This window comes from Schistocerca gregaria, chromosome 2, assembly GCF_023897955.1.
Source record: "Schistocerca gregaria isolate iqSchGreg1 chromosome 2, iqSchGreg1.2, whole genome shotgun sequence".
Classification (NCBI taxonomy): Eukaryota; Metazoa; Arthropoda; class Insecta; order Orthoptera; family Acrididae; genus Schistocerca; species Schistocerca gregaria.
The window spans coordinates 847,638,903-847,655,776 of record NC_064921.1 but is presented as its reverse complement, the minus strand read 5'-3'; the positions used below and the strand labels follow the sequence as shown (position 1 = coordinate 847,655,776).

General features: G+C 46.5%; 1 protein-coding gene across 2 annotated transcripts in view; it reads left to right on the top strand.

The window, feature by feature from the left end:
• The window catches only part of LOC126336574 (uncharacterized), a 144,351-nt gene that overhangs the window by 112,871 nt on the left and 14,606 nt on the right, over positions 1–16,874 (top strand). For both annotated transcript variants that reach the window (XM_050000429.1, XM_050000427.1), the window contains exon 3: positions 4,961–5,265. In XM_050000429.1, the coding sequence (XP_049856386.1) occupies positions 4,961–5,265 (305 nt within the window). The remainder of the gene's footprint in view (positions 1–4,960; positions 5,266–16,874) is intronic.

Sequence of the window (16,874 nt, the reverse complement as noted above, 5' to 3'; positions counted from 1 at the left end):
CTTCCTTTAATCCACCCTGGTACGGAAACCCAAACACTCGAGCAGTACTCAAGAATAGGTCGCACTAGTGTCCTACATGCGCTCTCCTTTACAAATGAACCACACTTTCCTGGAATTCTCCCAATAAACCGAAGTCGACGATTCGCCTTTCCTACTACAATCCTCACATGCTCGTTCCATTTCATACTGCTTTGTGTTTTTATGCTCAGATATTGAAACGACTTGAGTCAAGCAGGATCCTACTAATGCTATTTCCGAACATTGCTGGTTTATTTTTCCACCTCATCCTCATTAACTTACATTGTGCTACACTCAAACCAGCTGCCATTCATCAGACCAACTACAAATTTGTCTAAGTCATCTTATATCCTCCAACGATCACTCAACGACGACATCTTACCGTATACCACAGCATCATTAGCAAACAACCATAGATTGCTGCCCACCGTGTCTGTCAAATCATTTATGTACATAAAGAACTTCAGCAGTCCTATCACACATCCCTGGGGCACTCCTACTCATACCCTTTTCTCTGATGAACACTTGCCGCTGAGGACAACATAATGGGTTGTATTACTTAAGACCTCTTTGAGCCACTCACATATCTGTGAACCTTCTTCATATGCTCATACCTTCGCTAACAACCTGCAGTGGGGCACCACGTCGAACGCTTTGTGGAAATCTATAAATGTGGAATCTGGCTCTTGTACTTCATCAATAGTTTGCAGTATATCATATGAGAAAAGAGCAAGTTGAGTTCCTCACGAGCGATGCTTTCTAAAATCATACTGATTTCCACAAAATTGTTGCACTGAAAAAGTTTTACGAGTTAACTGATTCCAATTATGACCCAATGTTACTGCAGTCACGAGACACCATCGTTTCTGTATTTCATGAAGTGCACAATTTTACATTTCTCAACCTTAGATTAAGCGGCCAATCATTGTACAACTTTTAAATCTTATCAAGATCTGACTGTACATTTTCCGGCTTCTATTGGCACAGTAATTCAGCGTAGATAGCTGCATCATCTGCGAAAAGTTTGAGGATACGACTAATATTGCCTAGCAGGTTGTTAATACGCAATATGAACGAAAACTTTATCAACACACTGGCGTGAAGCATACCTGAAATTATTTCTACATTTGTCAATAACTCTCCACCCGAGATTACTTGCTGCGTCGTCACAAGAAATAAATCCTCAATTCCGGATATGGTTCGATTACCGCCTGGTGCAGAGATTCTCTCCACTCAGGGACTAAGCGTTATGCTGTCTTCATCACCATTTCTCCACGTAGATGTATACACGTCTCCAAAGTGTCGTCAACTGCAACGACTTGCACCAGGCAACTGACCTACCCGGCCAGAGACCCATTTTTACTAATACTGCAGTACACAGGAGGTGCCTATTTTCTCCCACTACCCTAAGTGGAAAGCATGACTTTTAATTAAAGTTCACCAGCCTGCAGTTTTCTATGGTGGTTGTCCCCTGCGCTGAGAACAGCAGGTATATCGTGAATCCGTTACCTTGAGGACGTAATGAATTCTTAGTGAGGAACTGGTATTGTGTGAATAATAAAATTTTCATTCAGTTTGTTTATATGGAATGCCACTCGCCTTTTATTAGCAGAATACGAGAAACTGTACAGGTACACTGCTGGAAATTGAAATAAGAACACCGTGAATTCATTGTCCCAGGAAGGGGAAACTTTATTGACACATTCCTGGGGTCAGATACATCACATGATCACACTGACAGAACCACAGGCACATAGACACAGGCAACAGCGCATGCACAATGTCGGCACTAGTACAGTGTATATCCACCTTTCGCAGCAATGCAGGCTGCTATTCTCCCATGGAGACGATCGTTGAGATGCTGGATGTACTCCTGTGGAACGGCTTGCCATGCCATTTCCACCTGGCGCCTCAGTTGGACCAGCGTTCGTGCTGGACGTGCAGACCGCGTGAGACGACGCTTCATCCAGTCCCAAACATGCTCAATGGGGGACAGATCCGGAGAACTTGCTGGCCAGGGTAGTTGACTTACACCTTCTAGAGCACGTTGGGTGGCACGGGATACATGCGGACGTGCATTGTCCTGTTGGAACAGCAAGTTCCCTTGCCGGTCTAGGAATGGTAGAACGATGGGTTCGATGACGGTTTGGATGTACCGTGCACTATTCAGTGTCCCCTCGACGATCACCAGAGGTGTACGGCCAGTGTAGGAGATCGCTCCCCACACCATGATGCCGGGTGTTGGCCCTGTGTGCCTCGGTCGTATGCAGTCCTGATTGTGGCGCTCACCTGCACGGCGCCAAACACGCATACGACCATCATTGGCACCAAGGCAGAAGCGACTCTCATCGCTGAAGACGACACGTCTCCATTCGTCCCTCCATTCACGCCTGTCGCGACACCACTGGAGGCGGGATGCACGATGTTGGGGCGTGAGCGGAAGACGGCCTAACGATGTGCGGGACCGTAGCCCAGCTTCATGGAGACGGTTGCGAATGGTCCTCGCCGATACCCCAGGAGCAACAGTGTCCCTAATTTGCTGGGAAGTGGCGGTGCGGTCCCCTACGGCACTTCGTAGGATCCTACGGTCTTGGCGTGCATCCGTGCGTCGCTGAGGTCCGGTCCCAGGTCGACGGGCACGTGCACCTTCTGCCGACCACTGGCGACAACATCGATGTACTGTGGAGACCTCACGCCCCACGTGTTGAGCAATTCGGCAGTACGTCCACCCGGCCTCCCGCATGCCCACTATACGCCCACGCTCAATGTCCGTCAACTGCATATACGGTTCACCTCCACGCTGTCGCGGCATGCTACCAGTGTTAAAGACTGCGATGGAGCTCCGTATGCCACGGCAAACTGGCTGACACTGACGGCGGCGGTGAACAAATGCTGCGCAGCTGGCGCCATTCGACGGCCAACACCGCGGTTCCTGGTGTGTCCGCTGTGCCGTGAGTGTGATCATTGCTTGTACAGCCCTCTCGCAGTGTCCGGAGCAAGTATGGTGGGTCTGACACACCGGTGTCAATGTGTTCTTTTTTCCATTTCCAGGAGTGTATATTCCCCTTTTTGAATCATAAATCATTTCAGTTTTCCACACCTTGATAAGAAAATAAACCAAGAGCTGCCTATCTGCGTAGTTACCACTTCACCCGCTGTCCAAGTGAGGCGCGATCCGAAGATCTCCGTTTTCGTTTACCAGTTGTTTTCTATTCTGCTGGCAGTTGACATTTTTGAGATAATGAAATGATAGCCTGCAGTTATATGAAATGCAATTAAATTCACTGATAGTTATTCTATACTAATAATAGAAGTTTATCATTTTGGCGCGCTATTTCCGAACGCGGCAGTCAATCGCGGAGAAGGACCACAATTTCATCTTCCGACTGCTACTTCGACACTGAAGAGACGAAGACACTGGTACACCTGCCTCCCTAATATCGCGTAGGGTCCCCGCGAGCATTCAGAAATGCCGCAGTACGACGTGGCATAGACTCGGTTAATATCCTAAGTAGTGCTGGATAGAATTGACACCATGAATCCTGCAGGGCTGTCCATGAGTCCGTAAGAGTACGAGGGATTGGAGATCTCTTCTGAACAGTACGTTGGAAGGCATCGCAGATATGCTCAATAATATTCATGTCTGGGGAGCTTGGCGGCCAACGGAAGTGTTTAAACCCAGAAGAGCGATCCTGGAACCACTCTGTGGCAATTCTCGACATGCTGGGTGTCGCATTGCCCTTCTGGAATTGCCCAAGTCCATCGGATTCCACAACGGTCATGAATGGATGCAGGTGATCAGACAGGATGCTTACGTACCCGTCACCTGGCAGAGTCGTATCTGGAGGTATCAGGGATCCCATATTACTCCAACTGCACACGCCCTACATCACTACAGAGCCTCCACCAGCTTGAAATGTCCGCTGCTGACATGCACGGTCCATGGATTCATGCGGTTGTCTCCATACCCGTGCACGTCCATCCACTCGATAGAATTTAGAACGAGACTCGTCCGACCAGGCAACATGTTTCCAGTCATCGACAGTCCAGTGACGGTGTTTACGGGCCTAGGCGAGACGTAAAGCTTTGTGCCGTGCAGACATCAAGGGTACACGAGTAGGCCTTCGGCTCCGAAAGCCCGCATTGATTATTTTTCGTTAAACGGTTCGCACGCTAGCACTTGTTGATGGCCAGGCACGGAAATCTGTAGCAGTTTGCGGAAGGGTTACACTTCTGTCACGTTGAACACTTCTCTTCAGTCGTCGTTGGTAACGTTCTTGCACGATCTTTTTCCGGCCTCAGCGATGTTGGAGATACGATGTTTTACCGTATTCCTGATATTCATGGTACACTCGTGAAGTGGTGATACGGGAAAATCCCGACGTCATCGCTACCTCGGAGATGCTGTGTCCCATCGCACGTGCACCGACTATAACACCACGTTCAAAGTCACTTAAATCTTGACAACCTTCCATTGCAGGAGCTGTAAGCTACCTAACAACTACGCCAGACACTTGTCTTACACCGATCGAGGTGGCGCAGTGGTGAGCACACTGGACTCGCATTCGGGAGGACTACGGTTCAATCCCGTCTCCAGCCATCATGATTTAGGTTTTCCGTGATTTCCCTAAATCGTTTCAGGCAAATGCCGGGATGGTTCCTTTGAAAGGGCACTGCCGATTTCCTTCCCAATCCTTCCCTAACCCGAGCTTGCTCTCCGTCTCTAATGACCTCGTTGTCGACGGGACGTTAAACACTAACCACCACCACACTTGTCTTATATACGCATGCCTATACCAGGTTCTTTGGCGCTGCAGTGGGGTAACTGAATATGATGGCTGCAAAGCCGGAAATATTACAACCAGAGTCCAAAAGGTGCTGAGTAAAATGACTGACAGTATATACTGCTCCTGACACGTAATGGAACGCGTGCTGTCGGCAGGGTACTACGAGCACGGGGGCAGTTTCGGCGGGCACCACGGCCACCACGGCCACCACGGCCACCACCACGGGTACGACTCTGACCGCTTCCGGCCGCTGTACCACACGCACCACGCAGCGCCCGTCTACCTGCCCGAGCACGACGACCACAGCGACAAGTACGTCAAGCTGGGCATCCTGGCCGTGCTCAAGCTGGTGCTGGCCAAGATCAAGGCCTTCGGCATCTTCAAGGTGCTGTTGCTCCTAGCCATCAAGCTGCCCATCTTCCTGCTCACGCTGCTCTTCAAGTTCTTCCTCGTCACCAAGGTACGACAGACACGCACATTCCTTTTTATTACATTACACACGCTTGAAAAATAGAGAAGAAGATACAGGATGGACAAAGGTACAGAAACACTACCAACACAACACATTACCACGCTTAATACAATACAGATAAACCGTTGGCGTTCAAAACAGCTTCCATTTGTCTCGGAATGCATGGTTCAAATGGCTCTGAGCACTATGGGACTTAACATCTATGGTCATCAGTCCCCTTGAACTTAGAACTACTTAAACCTAACTAACCTAAGGACATCACACAACACCCAGCCATCACGAGGCAGAGAAAATCCCTAACCCCGCCGGGAATCGAACCTGGGAACCCGGGCGTGGGAAGCGAGAACGCTACCGCGCGACCACGAGATGCGGGCTCGGAATGCATGGATACAAGTCTTGTATAGTTTTAAAGGGAATCTAATACCATACTTGCTGCAAAATAGTGGTAACTTTAGGTAAAGCTGGTGGAGCTAGACGGCAACCAGGCACCGTTCTCTCTAAAGTAGACCACAAAAGCTCCACAAAATTGAGGCCTGCTGACCGTGGTGACCAGAGGGGTACCGCAATTCTTCCTCATGCTCATAAAATCAATCCTGGTCGAAGTGAGAGCTGTGTGAACCAGGACTTTGATGTCTTGGAAGACAGCGTCATCATGGGCGCACAGATATTGTACCATGGGATTGACCAGATTAACCAAAATGGTCACAAAATGCTTGGCAGTAACGTGACCTTGCGGAATAACCATGGGCCCGATGGAACTCCACGATATAGCTGCCAAAATCGTCTCCTAACTCCCGTCATGTTTCACTCTTTCGACCTAAACTCGGCCATAATTTGGAAACAATGTGCGAAACAAGACTCATCCGAGCAAATGACTTTCTTCAATTTCTCCATACTCCAGGTCTTATGGTTTGGGCACCAAGTTTCCCGTTACCGTCACTACAGTGACGATTGCAGCTGTCTTCCTCAGATTTTTCGACACAATCCTCTTCGACAACTGTCTGTAACGATCACTCAAAACACTCTTTCATTCCTGTTGTGACTTAGCGAATGACGTTTATCCAATTTTCCTTTATCCAGTATAAATCTGTGCCTCGTGAAACACCAAGATCTTCGACTACCTTGCTTACAGAACTACCCACCATACGAGAACCAACAAACAGCTTGCCCACATTCTACACTCACGTTCATAAATTAAGGATAATGCTTACACGCGGTGAAACAACGCTCTGGTGGCCGTTTTTCGGGTTTAAATCACCTCGGGATACGACCAAAAATGATTCAAATGGCTCTGGGCACTATGGGACTTAACATCTGAGGTCATCAGTCCTCTAGAACTTAGAAATACTTAAACTTAACTAGCCTAAGGACATCACACACATCCATGCCCGAGGCAGGATTCGAACCTGCGACCGTAGCGGTCGCGCGGTTCCCGATTGAAACGCTTAGAACCGCTAGGCCATACCAGCCGGCTGGGGTACGACCATGAGGCGCATTTGACCTGCGGTCGTCGCTCGGTGGCGCTGGCAGCAGTCCACAGATGCAGTGTTGGTGCATGTCAGAGTAAGGTGCAGTGAGTAAGTGTGCAGACGTTTTCAGACGTGCCAATGGTGACTGTTTGTTGAAAATGGCTCAAAGAACACATATTGATGACATTACGAGGGGTAGAATACTAAGGCGACTGGAGGCTGGTCAAACACAGCAGGTCGTAGCACGGGCCCTCCGTGTGCCACAAAGTGTGATCTAAAGATTATGGCAACGATTCCAGCAGACAGGAAACGTGTCCAGGCGCTACAGTATGGGACGCCCACAGTGTACAACACCACAAGAAGACCGACATCTCACCATCAGTGCCCGCAGACAGCCTACCGAGTACTGCAGGTAGCCTTGCTCGAGACCTTACCGCAGCCACTGGAACAGTTCTCTCCAGACACACAGTCTACAGGCGACTGAACAGACATGGTTTATTCGCCCGGAGACCAGCAAGGTGCAGTCCACTGACCCCTGGTCACAGGACAGCCCGTAAAGCTTGATGTCAAGAACACAGTACGTGGTCATTGGACCAGTGGTCCCAGGTTGTGTTCACGGACGGTTCCAGGTATAGTCTGAACAGTGATTCTCGCCGGGCATTCATCTGGCGTGAACCAGAAACCAGATACCAACCCCTTAATGTCCCTGAAAGGGACCTGTATGAGGTCGTGGTTTGATGGCGTGGAGTGCGATTATGATTGGTGCACGTACACCCCTGCATGTGTTTTACAGAGGAGCTGTAACGTCAGGTGTATCGAGACGTCATTTCGCACCAGTACGTCCGACTTTTCAGGGGTCCAGTGGGTCCCACCTTCCTCCTGATGGATGATAACCCACGGCCCCACCGAGCTGCCATCGTGTAGAAGTACCTTGAAACAGAAGACAATAGGCGAATTCAGTGGCCTGCCTGTTCTCCAGACCTAAACCCCATCGAACGCGTCTGGGATGCTCTCGGTCGACATATCACTGCACGTCTTCAAACCCCTACGACACTTCAGGAGCTCCGACAGTCACTGGTGCAAGAATGAAAGGCTATACCCCAGCAGCTGCTCGATCACCTCCTCCAGAGTATGCCAACCCGTTGTGCGGCCTGTGTACGTGTGCATGGTGATCATAACGCATCTTGATGTCGAGGTACATGCACAGGAAACAGTGACGTTTTGTAGCACATCTATTTCGGGACGGTTTTCTCAACTTATCACCAATAACGAGAACTTACAGATCTGTGTTGTGTGTGTTCCCTATGTGCCTATGCTATTAGCGCCAGATTTGTGTAGTGCCACGCTGTTTGGCTCCACATTGTACAATTATCCGTAATTTATTAGCATGAGTGTAATTCACTTAGATCCGACGTAACGCACTCACAACTACATAGAACACTGTTCTGGCTATGACTCACACTTACAACGTACTGAGGGCATTGCACAGGTCCCGTTTGTGTTCAAATACAACAGCACAACCTGCAGGCGTGTCTAGCACCTGTATTAATGTTCAAGCATGCATTTCTCGCAGTGTTCATATTTTTATCCATCACATACATGCTCCGCAAGTTACCGTAAGATGCGTGCGGAGGGTATCCTGTATCACTACTACTCATTTCCTTTTCTGTTGCACTCGTAATTAGAGTGAGGGAAAAGTTACTGTAAATATTGCTTTCTACGAGCCCTACTTCCTCTCATATTCGTGCCCTTTACGCAAATTATACGTTGGCAGCAGTAGAACCGTTCAGCAGTCAGCTTCACAGCTTCAGATGTCGGTTTTCTAAATTTTCTCAAAAGTGCTCCCGGAGAAAGAACGTCCCCTTCCCTCCAGGAACTCCCATTTGAGTTCCCTAAGTATTTCTGCAACACTTGTGTGTTGTTCTACCTGTAACAAATCTAGCACCCCACCTCTGAAATCCTTCGATGTCTTCTTTTCATACGACTTGCTGCCGAATCACAAACACTCGAGCACTACTCAAGAATAGATCCCACTAGCGTCCTCCATCCTGTCTCCTTTACAGATGAACCAAACTTTCCTGAAATTTTCCTAATAAACCGAAGTCGAATATTTGCCTTCCCAACTACATTGCTTGCCTGCTCGTTCCATCGCTTTGCAACGTTACTCGCAAAGATTTAAACGACTTCACTGTGTCAAGAAGAACACTAGTTATACTCTGTAACCGAACATTACAGATCAGTTTTTCCTACTCATCTGCATTAACGTACATTCTTCCACATTTAGAGCTAGCTACCATGCATCTCACTGACTAGAAATTTTATCGATGTCGTCTTGTATCTTCCTACAGTCACCTTACCGTAAACCACAGAATCACCAGCAAACAGCTGCAGATTGCTGCCCACCCTGTCCGTCAATTCATTTATGTACATAGACAACAACAGTGGTGCTATCACACATCCCTGGGGAACTCCTGATGATGCTCTTCTCTCTGATGAACGTTCGCCGACGAGGAAAACATACTGAGTTCTACGACTTAAGAAGTCTTAGACTCGAACCTTCGTCAAAAGTTTGCGGCATTGCCAAGAGAAATAAACTTTTGCCTCATAGGAAGGAACAGGTCGGTGTGTCACATGACTGGGGTGTCGTCAGGATTGGTATTGGCCACCGGCGTGACGGTCGAGTGCAAGGGTGGGCTAGAAGCTTGAAGTCAGCGTATTTGATGGCAGCTAGATCGTGGTTGTCTGACATCTCAGAACTACTGCAGGTACCGGGCTTTTCATTGTGTCAGGAGGTTACCCATGTGTAACATGCTACCCTTATTCGGGAAAGCTGTCGCCAGTAGCGTAGTGCATAAGTAAGACATGCTCCAGCAGTTGCATACTCTGGTAACTCGCAATGTTGATATGTGTGCCATGTTTAGGCACTATTTCTGCTTCTGTCTTTCCCTATGCTCGGAAAACTGTCGCTTATTAATCTAACACTTGTCGTGTTTGATTTACGCCACCCGTAACTAACATTACAATGGGTAAATGCCTTCATCATATTCAACCAGCACTAAAATCAATGCTAAACCCTCTACGAGCACCACAAAGCAAACGTTATAGAGAGATGTAGCAGAATGACGATGTTGGCTGAGAGTCACGTTCTACTTTGCCCCTTACCACTGTGCATCACCCCACCAACCGCCTTTCTAAGTCCACACTACTATAGAATCAACTGCCGTGGGCAGAAACCTGCTGGTGTCAGGGGTCAGAATTAACAGACGCAGGTGGAATAACAATTAGATGGACCACAGTGCAGCAAATCTCTGCTGGGCGATACCAGTGAGCAGCACCATCCTGAAACCACTCCTGTGTTGTGTAGTAGAGAGTCTTATATCCCACACGAGAACTCCCGCTCACCACACTTCTCACGGCACATAGAGCAGCATTAGTGCAGAACAAAAGCACTGGAAGCGTAGGGAAAGGTCATCTTGCCCTCTGGATCCTAGTAAATGTTATTACACGCCGTTGACAGGGCTGTGGTTTATCGAAAATAATGAGAGGCGGTGCATCCCACTTGCCAAATGGCTCAGTTCAGGTACATGGTGGATGACGTGGGATGAAATGGGTGCCCAGGGGGGTCTGCCATTTTTCATTGAGCCAAATGTTCCGTCTACAGTTATTCCTGTCTGTTATTGGTCCCAAGCACTTGAGAAATGTTTTAGAAAGAGTACACTAGTGTCCTGCAATGAGTCTCCTTTGTAAATGGATCACAAGTTCCTAGTATCCTGCATGAATGTTCACTCTGACAGATTAAAACTGTGTGTCGGATCAGAACTCGAACCTGGAACCTTTGCCTTTTGCAGTCGAGTGCTCTGCCGACCGAGCTGTGCAACTACCGGGTGGTTTAATTATTAAACTGACTATGTTCCGAGTGCTACTGTGCGGATTGTATACATCACAGGACGGTGAAACATCGTAGGTACGTTCATTAAACGGTGCTTTCGCAGAGTATGGTGAAAAAATAATAGTTACACTTCCTGTCGCCAGATGAAAATATGGCGCTGTAAGCAGAGTGTGAAACGTTTCCTTTTTTTTACATCAGTATGCTGTTTCTCGCTTGCTGACCCGTGTTGATTTCTTTTAGAAGTGACTTTGGTGTAAAAGGTTAAGAAGGTTGGAGTTCTCCGTATGAGATGGAATGGCTACTGAGAAGAAAGACCGTGCAGCGCTGATAAAAGTTCTTTTATCAGAAAGGCAGCAGTTGCAGCGCTGCACTGTGGGAATATTGCCGACAGAAGCAGCTGTCGAGAGGCCTCTTGTCAATAGATGGACAAAGAATATAATAGAGAAATTTGGAGACTCAGGTGTTGGTGCGGGAGGGAGACAGAGGCGGCCCATTCCCATGGCAGTTGCTGACGAAGTTGCTCTGGCTATAGCCAGCCGTCCAGCACATGCTCCAAATTCTGCAGCCAGTGCTCGAGTTGTGTCACGGGAAATGTCTCTCCCCTGGTCAACAGTTCAAAAGATTTTGCAGCGCATTTTACAGTGGTAGCCCTACAAGATTTAGAAATGCCTCAAGATAGGCTCCAATTACGTGACTTCGCCCTTCGCTTTGTGGTACGCATGGAAATGGATGAAATGTGGTCATGAAATATTCTTTGGATGTATGAGGCACATTTTACTCTGCACGGTACCATGATGCACAGAAATGATGGTTCCACTCCACCACAAGTTATGCAGAAACATCCACATTAGATAGCTTATAGGACTGTCTGGTGTGGTTTCATAAGCTCCTTCATTTTCTATCCGTTTTTCTTCAAGGAGATGACATCTCGTGGGCCTGCTTGGTGTACAGTGACATCTGCACCTTGTAAGGACCGCCTTGTGCAACACTTTATTCCAGCTTTGCAAGAAAGCAACTGTATCCACAACACTATTTTCATGCGATATGGGGTGACACCACATGTCGCTTTCCAAGTGAAAGATTTGCTTCAATAAATTATTTGGTACCGGCTGCAACATCTCAAGACAATGTCAAGATGTCTATCCTTCCAGATACCCAGACCTAAATCCATGTGACATCTGGTCGTGGGGATCTGAAAGACAGCATACGACGACATATCACCCTGATATGCTACGCGCAATTGTCGACCACATCGTGTTACGAATGCAGCACGTTGCTGAGTCGGGAAGCGGTACTGAACACACGACGGTATGTCGAATAGGAAATTGCAGTGCCTGTGTTGCGTAGAAATAAGATGCAATGCTCCTTATTCACAACACAATACGCATCTGCGTATTTATCCGATACCGGATCTGCCACTTACAAATTAAATGTCTCCCCTGTACGGCAATAACAGTAATTTGATGTACGTTGTCAGACTTCGAATCTCTTTGAAATTTCGTCAAAATCTGACTCAATACTTGTGCAGATTTTTTCAGTTGGTAATTCATTAAAGATAACTGCGAAAAGCCTGATGCTGCTCATAACATGTAAGCTTTCACGGCCGGCATCTTCATTAATTAAAACTTCCGGGCTGAATTGCCGTGGTCCATATATTAAACTGCTTCTCCTTCCTGACGTTTCGTTCCCTACTGCGGGCAACATCTTCTGAGGTGACTCGGCGACTCACCTCAGAAAATGTTGCCCGCAATAGACAACGAAACGTCAGGAAGGAGAAGCAGTTTTATATATGGACCACGGCAATTCAGCCCGGAAGTTTTAATTTCTGATGCTGCTCTTAACGTTTTTTCAAGGTCATGAATATACAACACGAACAAAAATGGACTCATCACAGTTCCCTGAGGCACAGCTGAAGTTATTTCTACATCTGTCTATTACTCTCTATCCAAGATAACTTGCTGCCTCTTCCCTACCAAGAAATCTTCAACTCAGTCGTAAATTTCCCTTGACACGCCATATGAAGGTACTTGATGTAGTAAGTGTAGGTGTGGTACGGAGTGAAATGTTTTTAGGCACTCACGAAACACTGCATCTACCTGATTGCGTTGCTCCATCATTTTTCAGAACTTCATGTGACAAAAGCAGAGTTGGATTTCGCTTGAGCGTCGTTTTCGGAATCCAGTCTTGCTGATATGGAGGACATCATTCTGTTAGAGATGCTTCATTGCATATGTGTAGAGGCTGTGTTCTAAGATTCTGCTGCAGAAAAGTGTCAATGGAAAAGGTCTTTAGTTTTGTGGATCGGTCTACCTGCCCTTCTTATAGATGTGTGTGATCTGTGCTTTCTTGCAACATTGTTCGTTCAAAGGATCTACGATATATTACGGTCAAAAGGGGGACTAACTAGACTCAAATCGATGTGCAGTCCGTTACGTATTTTTATTCATCGGTCCCTGGAGCTTCCTTCAGTTTTTGGTGATTTTAGTTGTTTCTCAATACCATGGATATTAATATCCGTATTACACATCTTTACAGCGGTGCGAGGATTGAACTGGGTCAATACTCATGGATTTTCTTTTGTAAAATAACATTTGAAAATGGATTAAGGATGTCTACATTTGCTTTCCTATGCACTATGTCCTGTGTCATTCATTAGTCTCTGGGCATTAACTTTGGTCTTGAGAGAGGTCTTTCGATAACATTCTGCTTCGGTAGTCGTTGATAGTTTCACACATTTCCTTCTTGTCAGCCAAACGCTTTTTACTCAGCACCTTTCCACCTATAGGCCTATGCTTTGTTTTACACCTGTTATACCACACTCTCCGTTTCTTGATGTTTCTGTATGGTGACTGTATACAAACAAGTTTCCTTTCCGTCACGCACTGTCCTCATAGGAAAGTATCTATTCAGTGCAGGGTCAACTGTTCTTTTATACTTGAGCTATAGTTCCTCTACACGTCCAGAGCTAAACGTTTCAAGTTCGTCAATGAAGTAAGACACTGCTGCTTCTTTGTTTAATTTGCTGAACATATACCTCTCTCTCCTTAGTATAGCTCTTTGAGCTTTGATAATAACTGTCTCTTGATCACTGTTCATCTATACGTGTTGAAAAAGATCATGCCTATTTTATTCATAGACCATCCAGGCAGCCATGCACAGATGCCATTTTTCGGGGAGCACTCAGCCTCGTGACGCCAATTGAGGAGCTACTCGACCGAATAGTAGCGGCTTCGGTCAAGACTACCACCATAACGACTGGGAGAGTGGTGTGCTGACCCCACGCCCCTCCTATCCGCATCCTCCACTGAGGCTGACACGGCGGTCGGATGGTCCCGGTAGGCCACTCGTGGCCTGAAGGCGGAGTGCTTTTTTTATGCATATAGACTGAAGTCTTGAGTGAAAACATCTACCAATGCCAGGGATCGAACCCAGCTCCCTGCTTACTAGGCAGATGCGTTAGCCACTTACCCACCTTGGCACAGCGGTTCACACAACTACACGGGTTACCCTGGCAATTCTCCCTCCTCGATCCAAATTCTCACTGCCCCCCCCCCCCCCCGAACTGCTTTAAATTCCTCTTTACATGCGAACAGAATTTCTGAGGCTCTAGATGTTTTGGAATAGCAACTCAGTATCGGACGTAAATGGGGGAACCAGCCTTATCCCCAGGTGTAGGTACTTATACCCTCGCCACTTCATTCTACATGCGTAAAAAAATACCTGTGTGACACCAGTAGAATCTCTGAAATTGTGTCATTTCACTTGTGTAAGTACCTGTATCTGGTCTCAGTTTGTATCCTCTATTTATGTTCGATACTGAGGGGCTACTCCAGAACAAAGAGAGCCACGGCAGTTCTGTCCATGTGTAAGGGGGAATTTTAATCAAGGAGGGAGGCATGCCAGGGTAACCCGTGAAGGTGTTTGATCCACTGTGTCAAGATGGCTTAGTAGCTAACGCAACTGCCCAGTAAGACTCGGATTCGATTCCCGGCCCTGGTACAAATTTTCACTCGCCACTTCAGTCTATATGCATAAAATCATATCTGTATAAGCTCAGTAAAGTCTCTGAACTTGTGTCATTTCATTCATGTCAATTTTTTGCCATTAGATTAAATATATCTCCATCATGAGTGGGCTTCGGTTCCGGGTAGTTTTTAGAGAAGGCACTTAGTATTATTTCGCAGAAAGTCTTGTCACGACCATCTCCCACAAAATTGTAAGTGTCTCATTTACTTGTTGGATTATTAAAGTCTTCTCTGATAAGACAGTACGATTGCTAAACATAGTTACTAGCGAACTGAGTTTTTCCCTAAACTTATCTGTTACATTTGGTAGGTGAGACTGGATTCTAACGCATCTGCCTAGTAAGCAGGAAGCTGGGTTCGATTCCTGGCATTGGTAGATGCTTTCACTCAAGACTGGTAGATGAGAGACCAGTTATCAGTTTAGGCCCATGTTTGATACTGAGTCTTGCCCAAATAGTCTCGCTTGATGCTTCAATTTAAAGCTCGGAAGATCTGAATTTCTTGTCTACTGTGACAAATACAGCACCTCTATTTTCTATTCACCTGTCCTTTCGATAGACACTTAAATTGTCCCCAGAAATCTCACAGTCACAGTTTCGGATTTGAGTCAGCGGAAGTTCATCACTGCTCATCCTCTCACGCGTGGGAGGAAGTTATAACCCGATTACACTCATTTGTTTGCCCATGGCAAACGACATGTACCGTAGGCAAGAAAGTTCAGTACGCTATTGCACCGTAGCTTTGTTCATCTGGTTTCAGCAACACTCTATGGTCATGAGATTGTTAGTGTGCTCACCTGACCTGAGTCTACTGAGCACATTTGTGAAACCGTCGAGTTAGACGAGAGCGAGCTGGAGCTAGCTGTGTACCGTCATCATAATTTGACGACGACAGTTGAGACGTCATGGTTTGGGGTGGAAATGGAATCGCTCCAGAAGCCCAATTCCTCTCCTGTGCCAACCTTTTCATCTCAGAGTAGCAGTTACAATCTACGTTCTCAGTTATTTGCTACATGTATTCCAATCTCTGTTAACCTCTACAGTTTTTATCCTCTACAGCTCCCTCTAGTGTCATGGAAGATATTCCCTGGTGTCTTAATATATGTCCCATCGTCCAGTCCCTTCTTCTTGTCAGTGTTTTCCACATATTCCTTTCCTCTCCGATTATACATTGAACATCCTCATTCCTTACCGTATCAGGCCACCTAATTTTCAACATTCGTCTGTAGCACCACACCTCAAATGCTCAGATTTTCCTCTGTTCCTATTTTCCCACAGTCCATGTTTCGCTACCATACAATCCTGTGATCCAAATGAACATTTTCAAAAAAAATTCTTCCTCACATTAAGATCTCTGTTTGATACTAGTAGCTTTTTCTTGGACAGTAATGTCCTTTTTCTCAATGCTAGTCTACTTTTGATGTCCTTCTTGCTCTGTCATTGATTATTTTGCTGCACATTTAGGAGAATTCCGTAACTTCATCTAATTCTTGATCATCAATCCTGATGTTAAGTTTCTCGCAGATCTCATTTCCGCTGTTTCTCATTACGTTCTTCTTTCTTCGATTTGTCCGCAGCTCGTGGTCGTGCGGTAGCGTTCTCGCTTCCCGGGTTCGATTCCCGGCGGGGTCAGGGATTTTCTCTGCCTCGTGATGACTGGGTGTTGTGTGATGTCGGTAGGTTTAAGTAGTTCTAAGTTCTAGCGGACTGATGACCATAGATGTTGTTAAGTCCCATAGTGCTCAGAGCCATTTGAACCTTTTCTTTCTTCGATTTACTCTCAATCCTTATTCTGTACTCATTAGACTGTTCATTCCATTCAGCAGATCGTGTAATCCTTCTTCACTTTCAGTGAGGATAGCAATGTCGTCATCGAATCGTATCATTGACATCCTTTCAGCTGGAATTTTAATTCCACTCTTAAATCTTTCTTTTGTTTCCATCAGTGTTTCTTCGATGTAGTGGTGAAAGACTACATCCCTGTCTTATACCCTTTTTAATCCAATCACTTCATTCTTGGTCTTCCACTCTTATTATTACCTCTTGGCTCTTGTACATGTTGTGTATTACCCCTTTCTCCCTATAGCTTGCCTCTGTTTTCCTCGATTTTCTAACATCTTGCACCATTTTACATTGTCGAACGCTTTTTCTAGGTTGAGGAATCCTATGCACGTGTCTTGATTGTTCTTTAGTCTTGCTTCCATTATCAACCGCA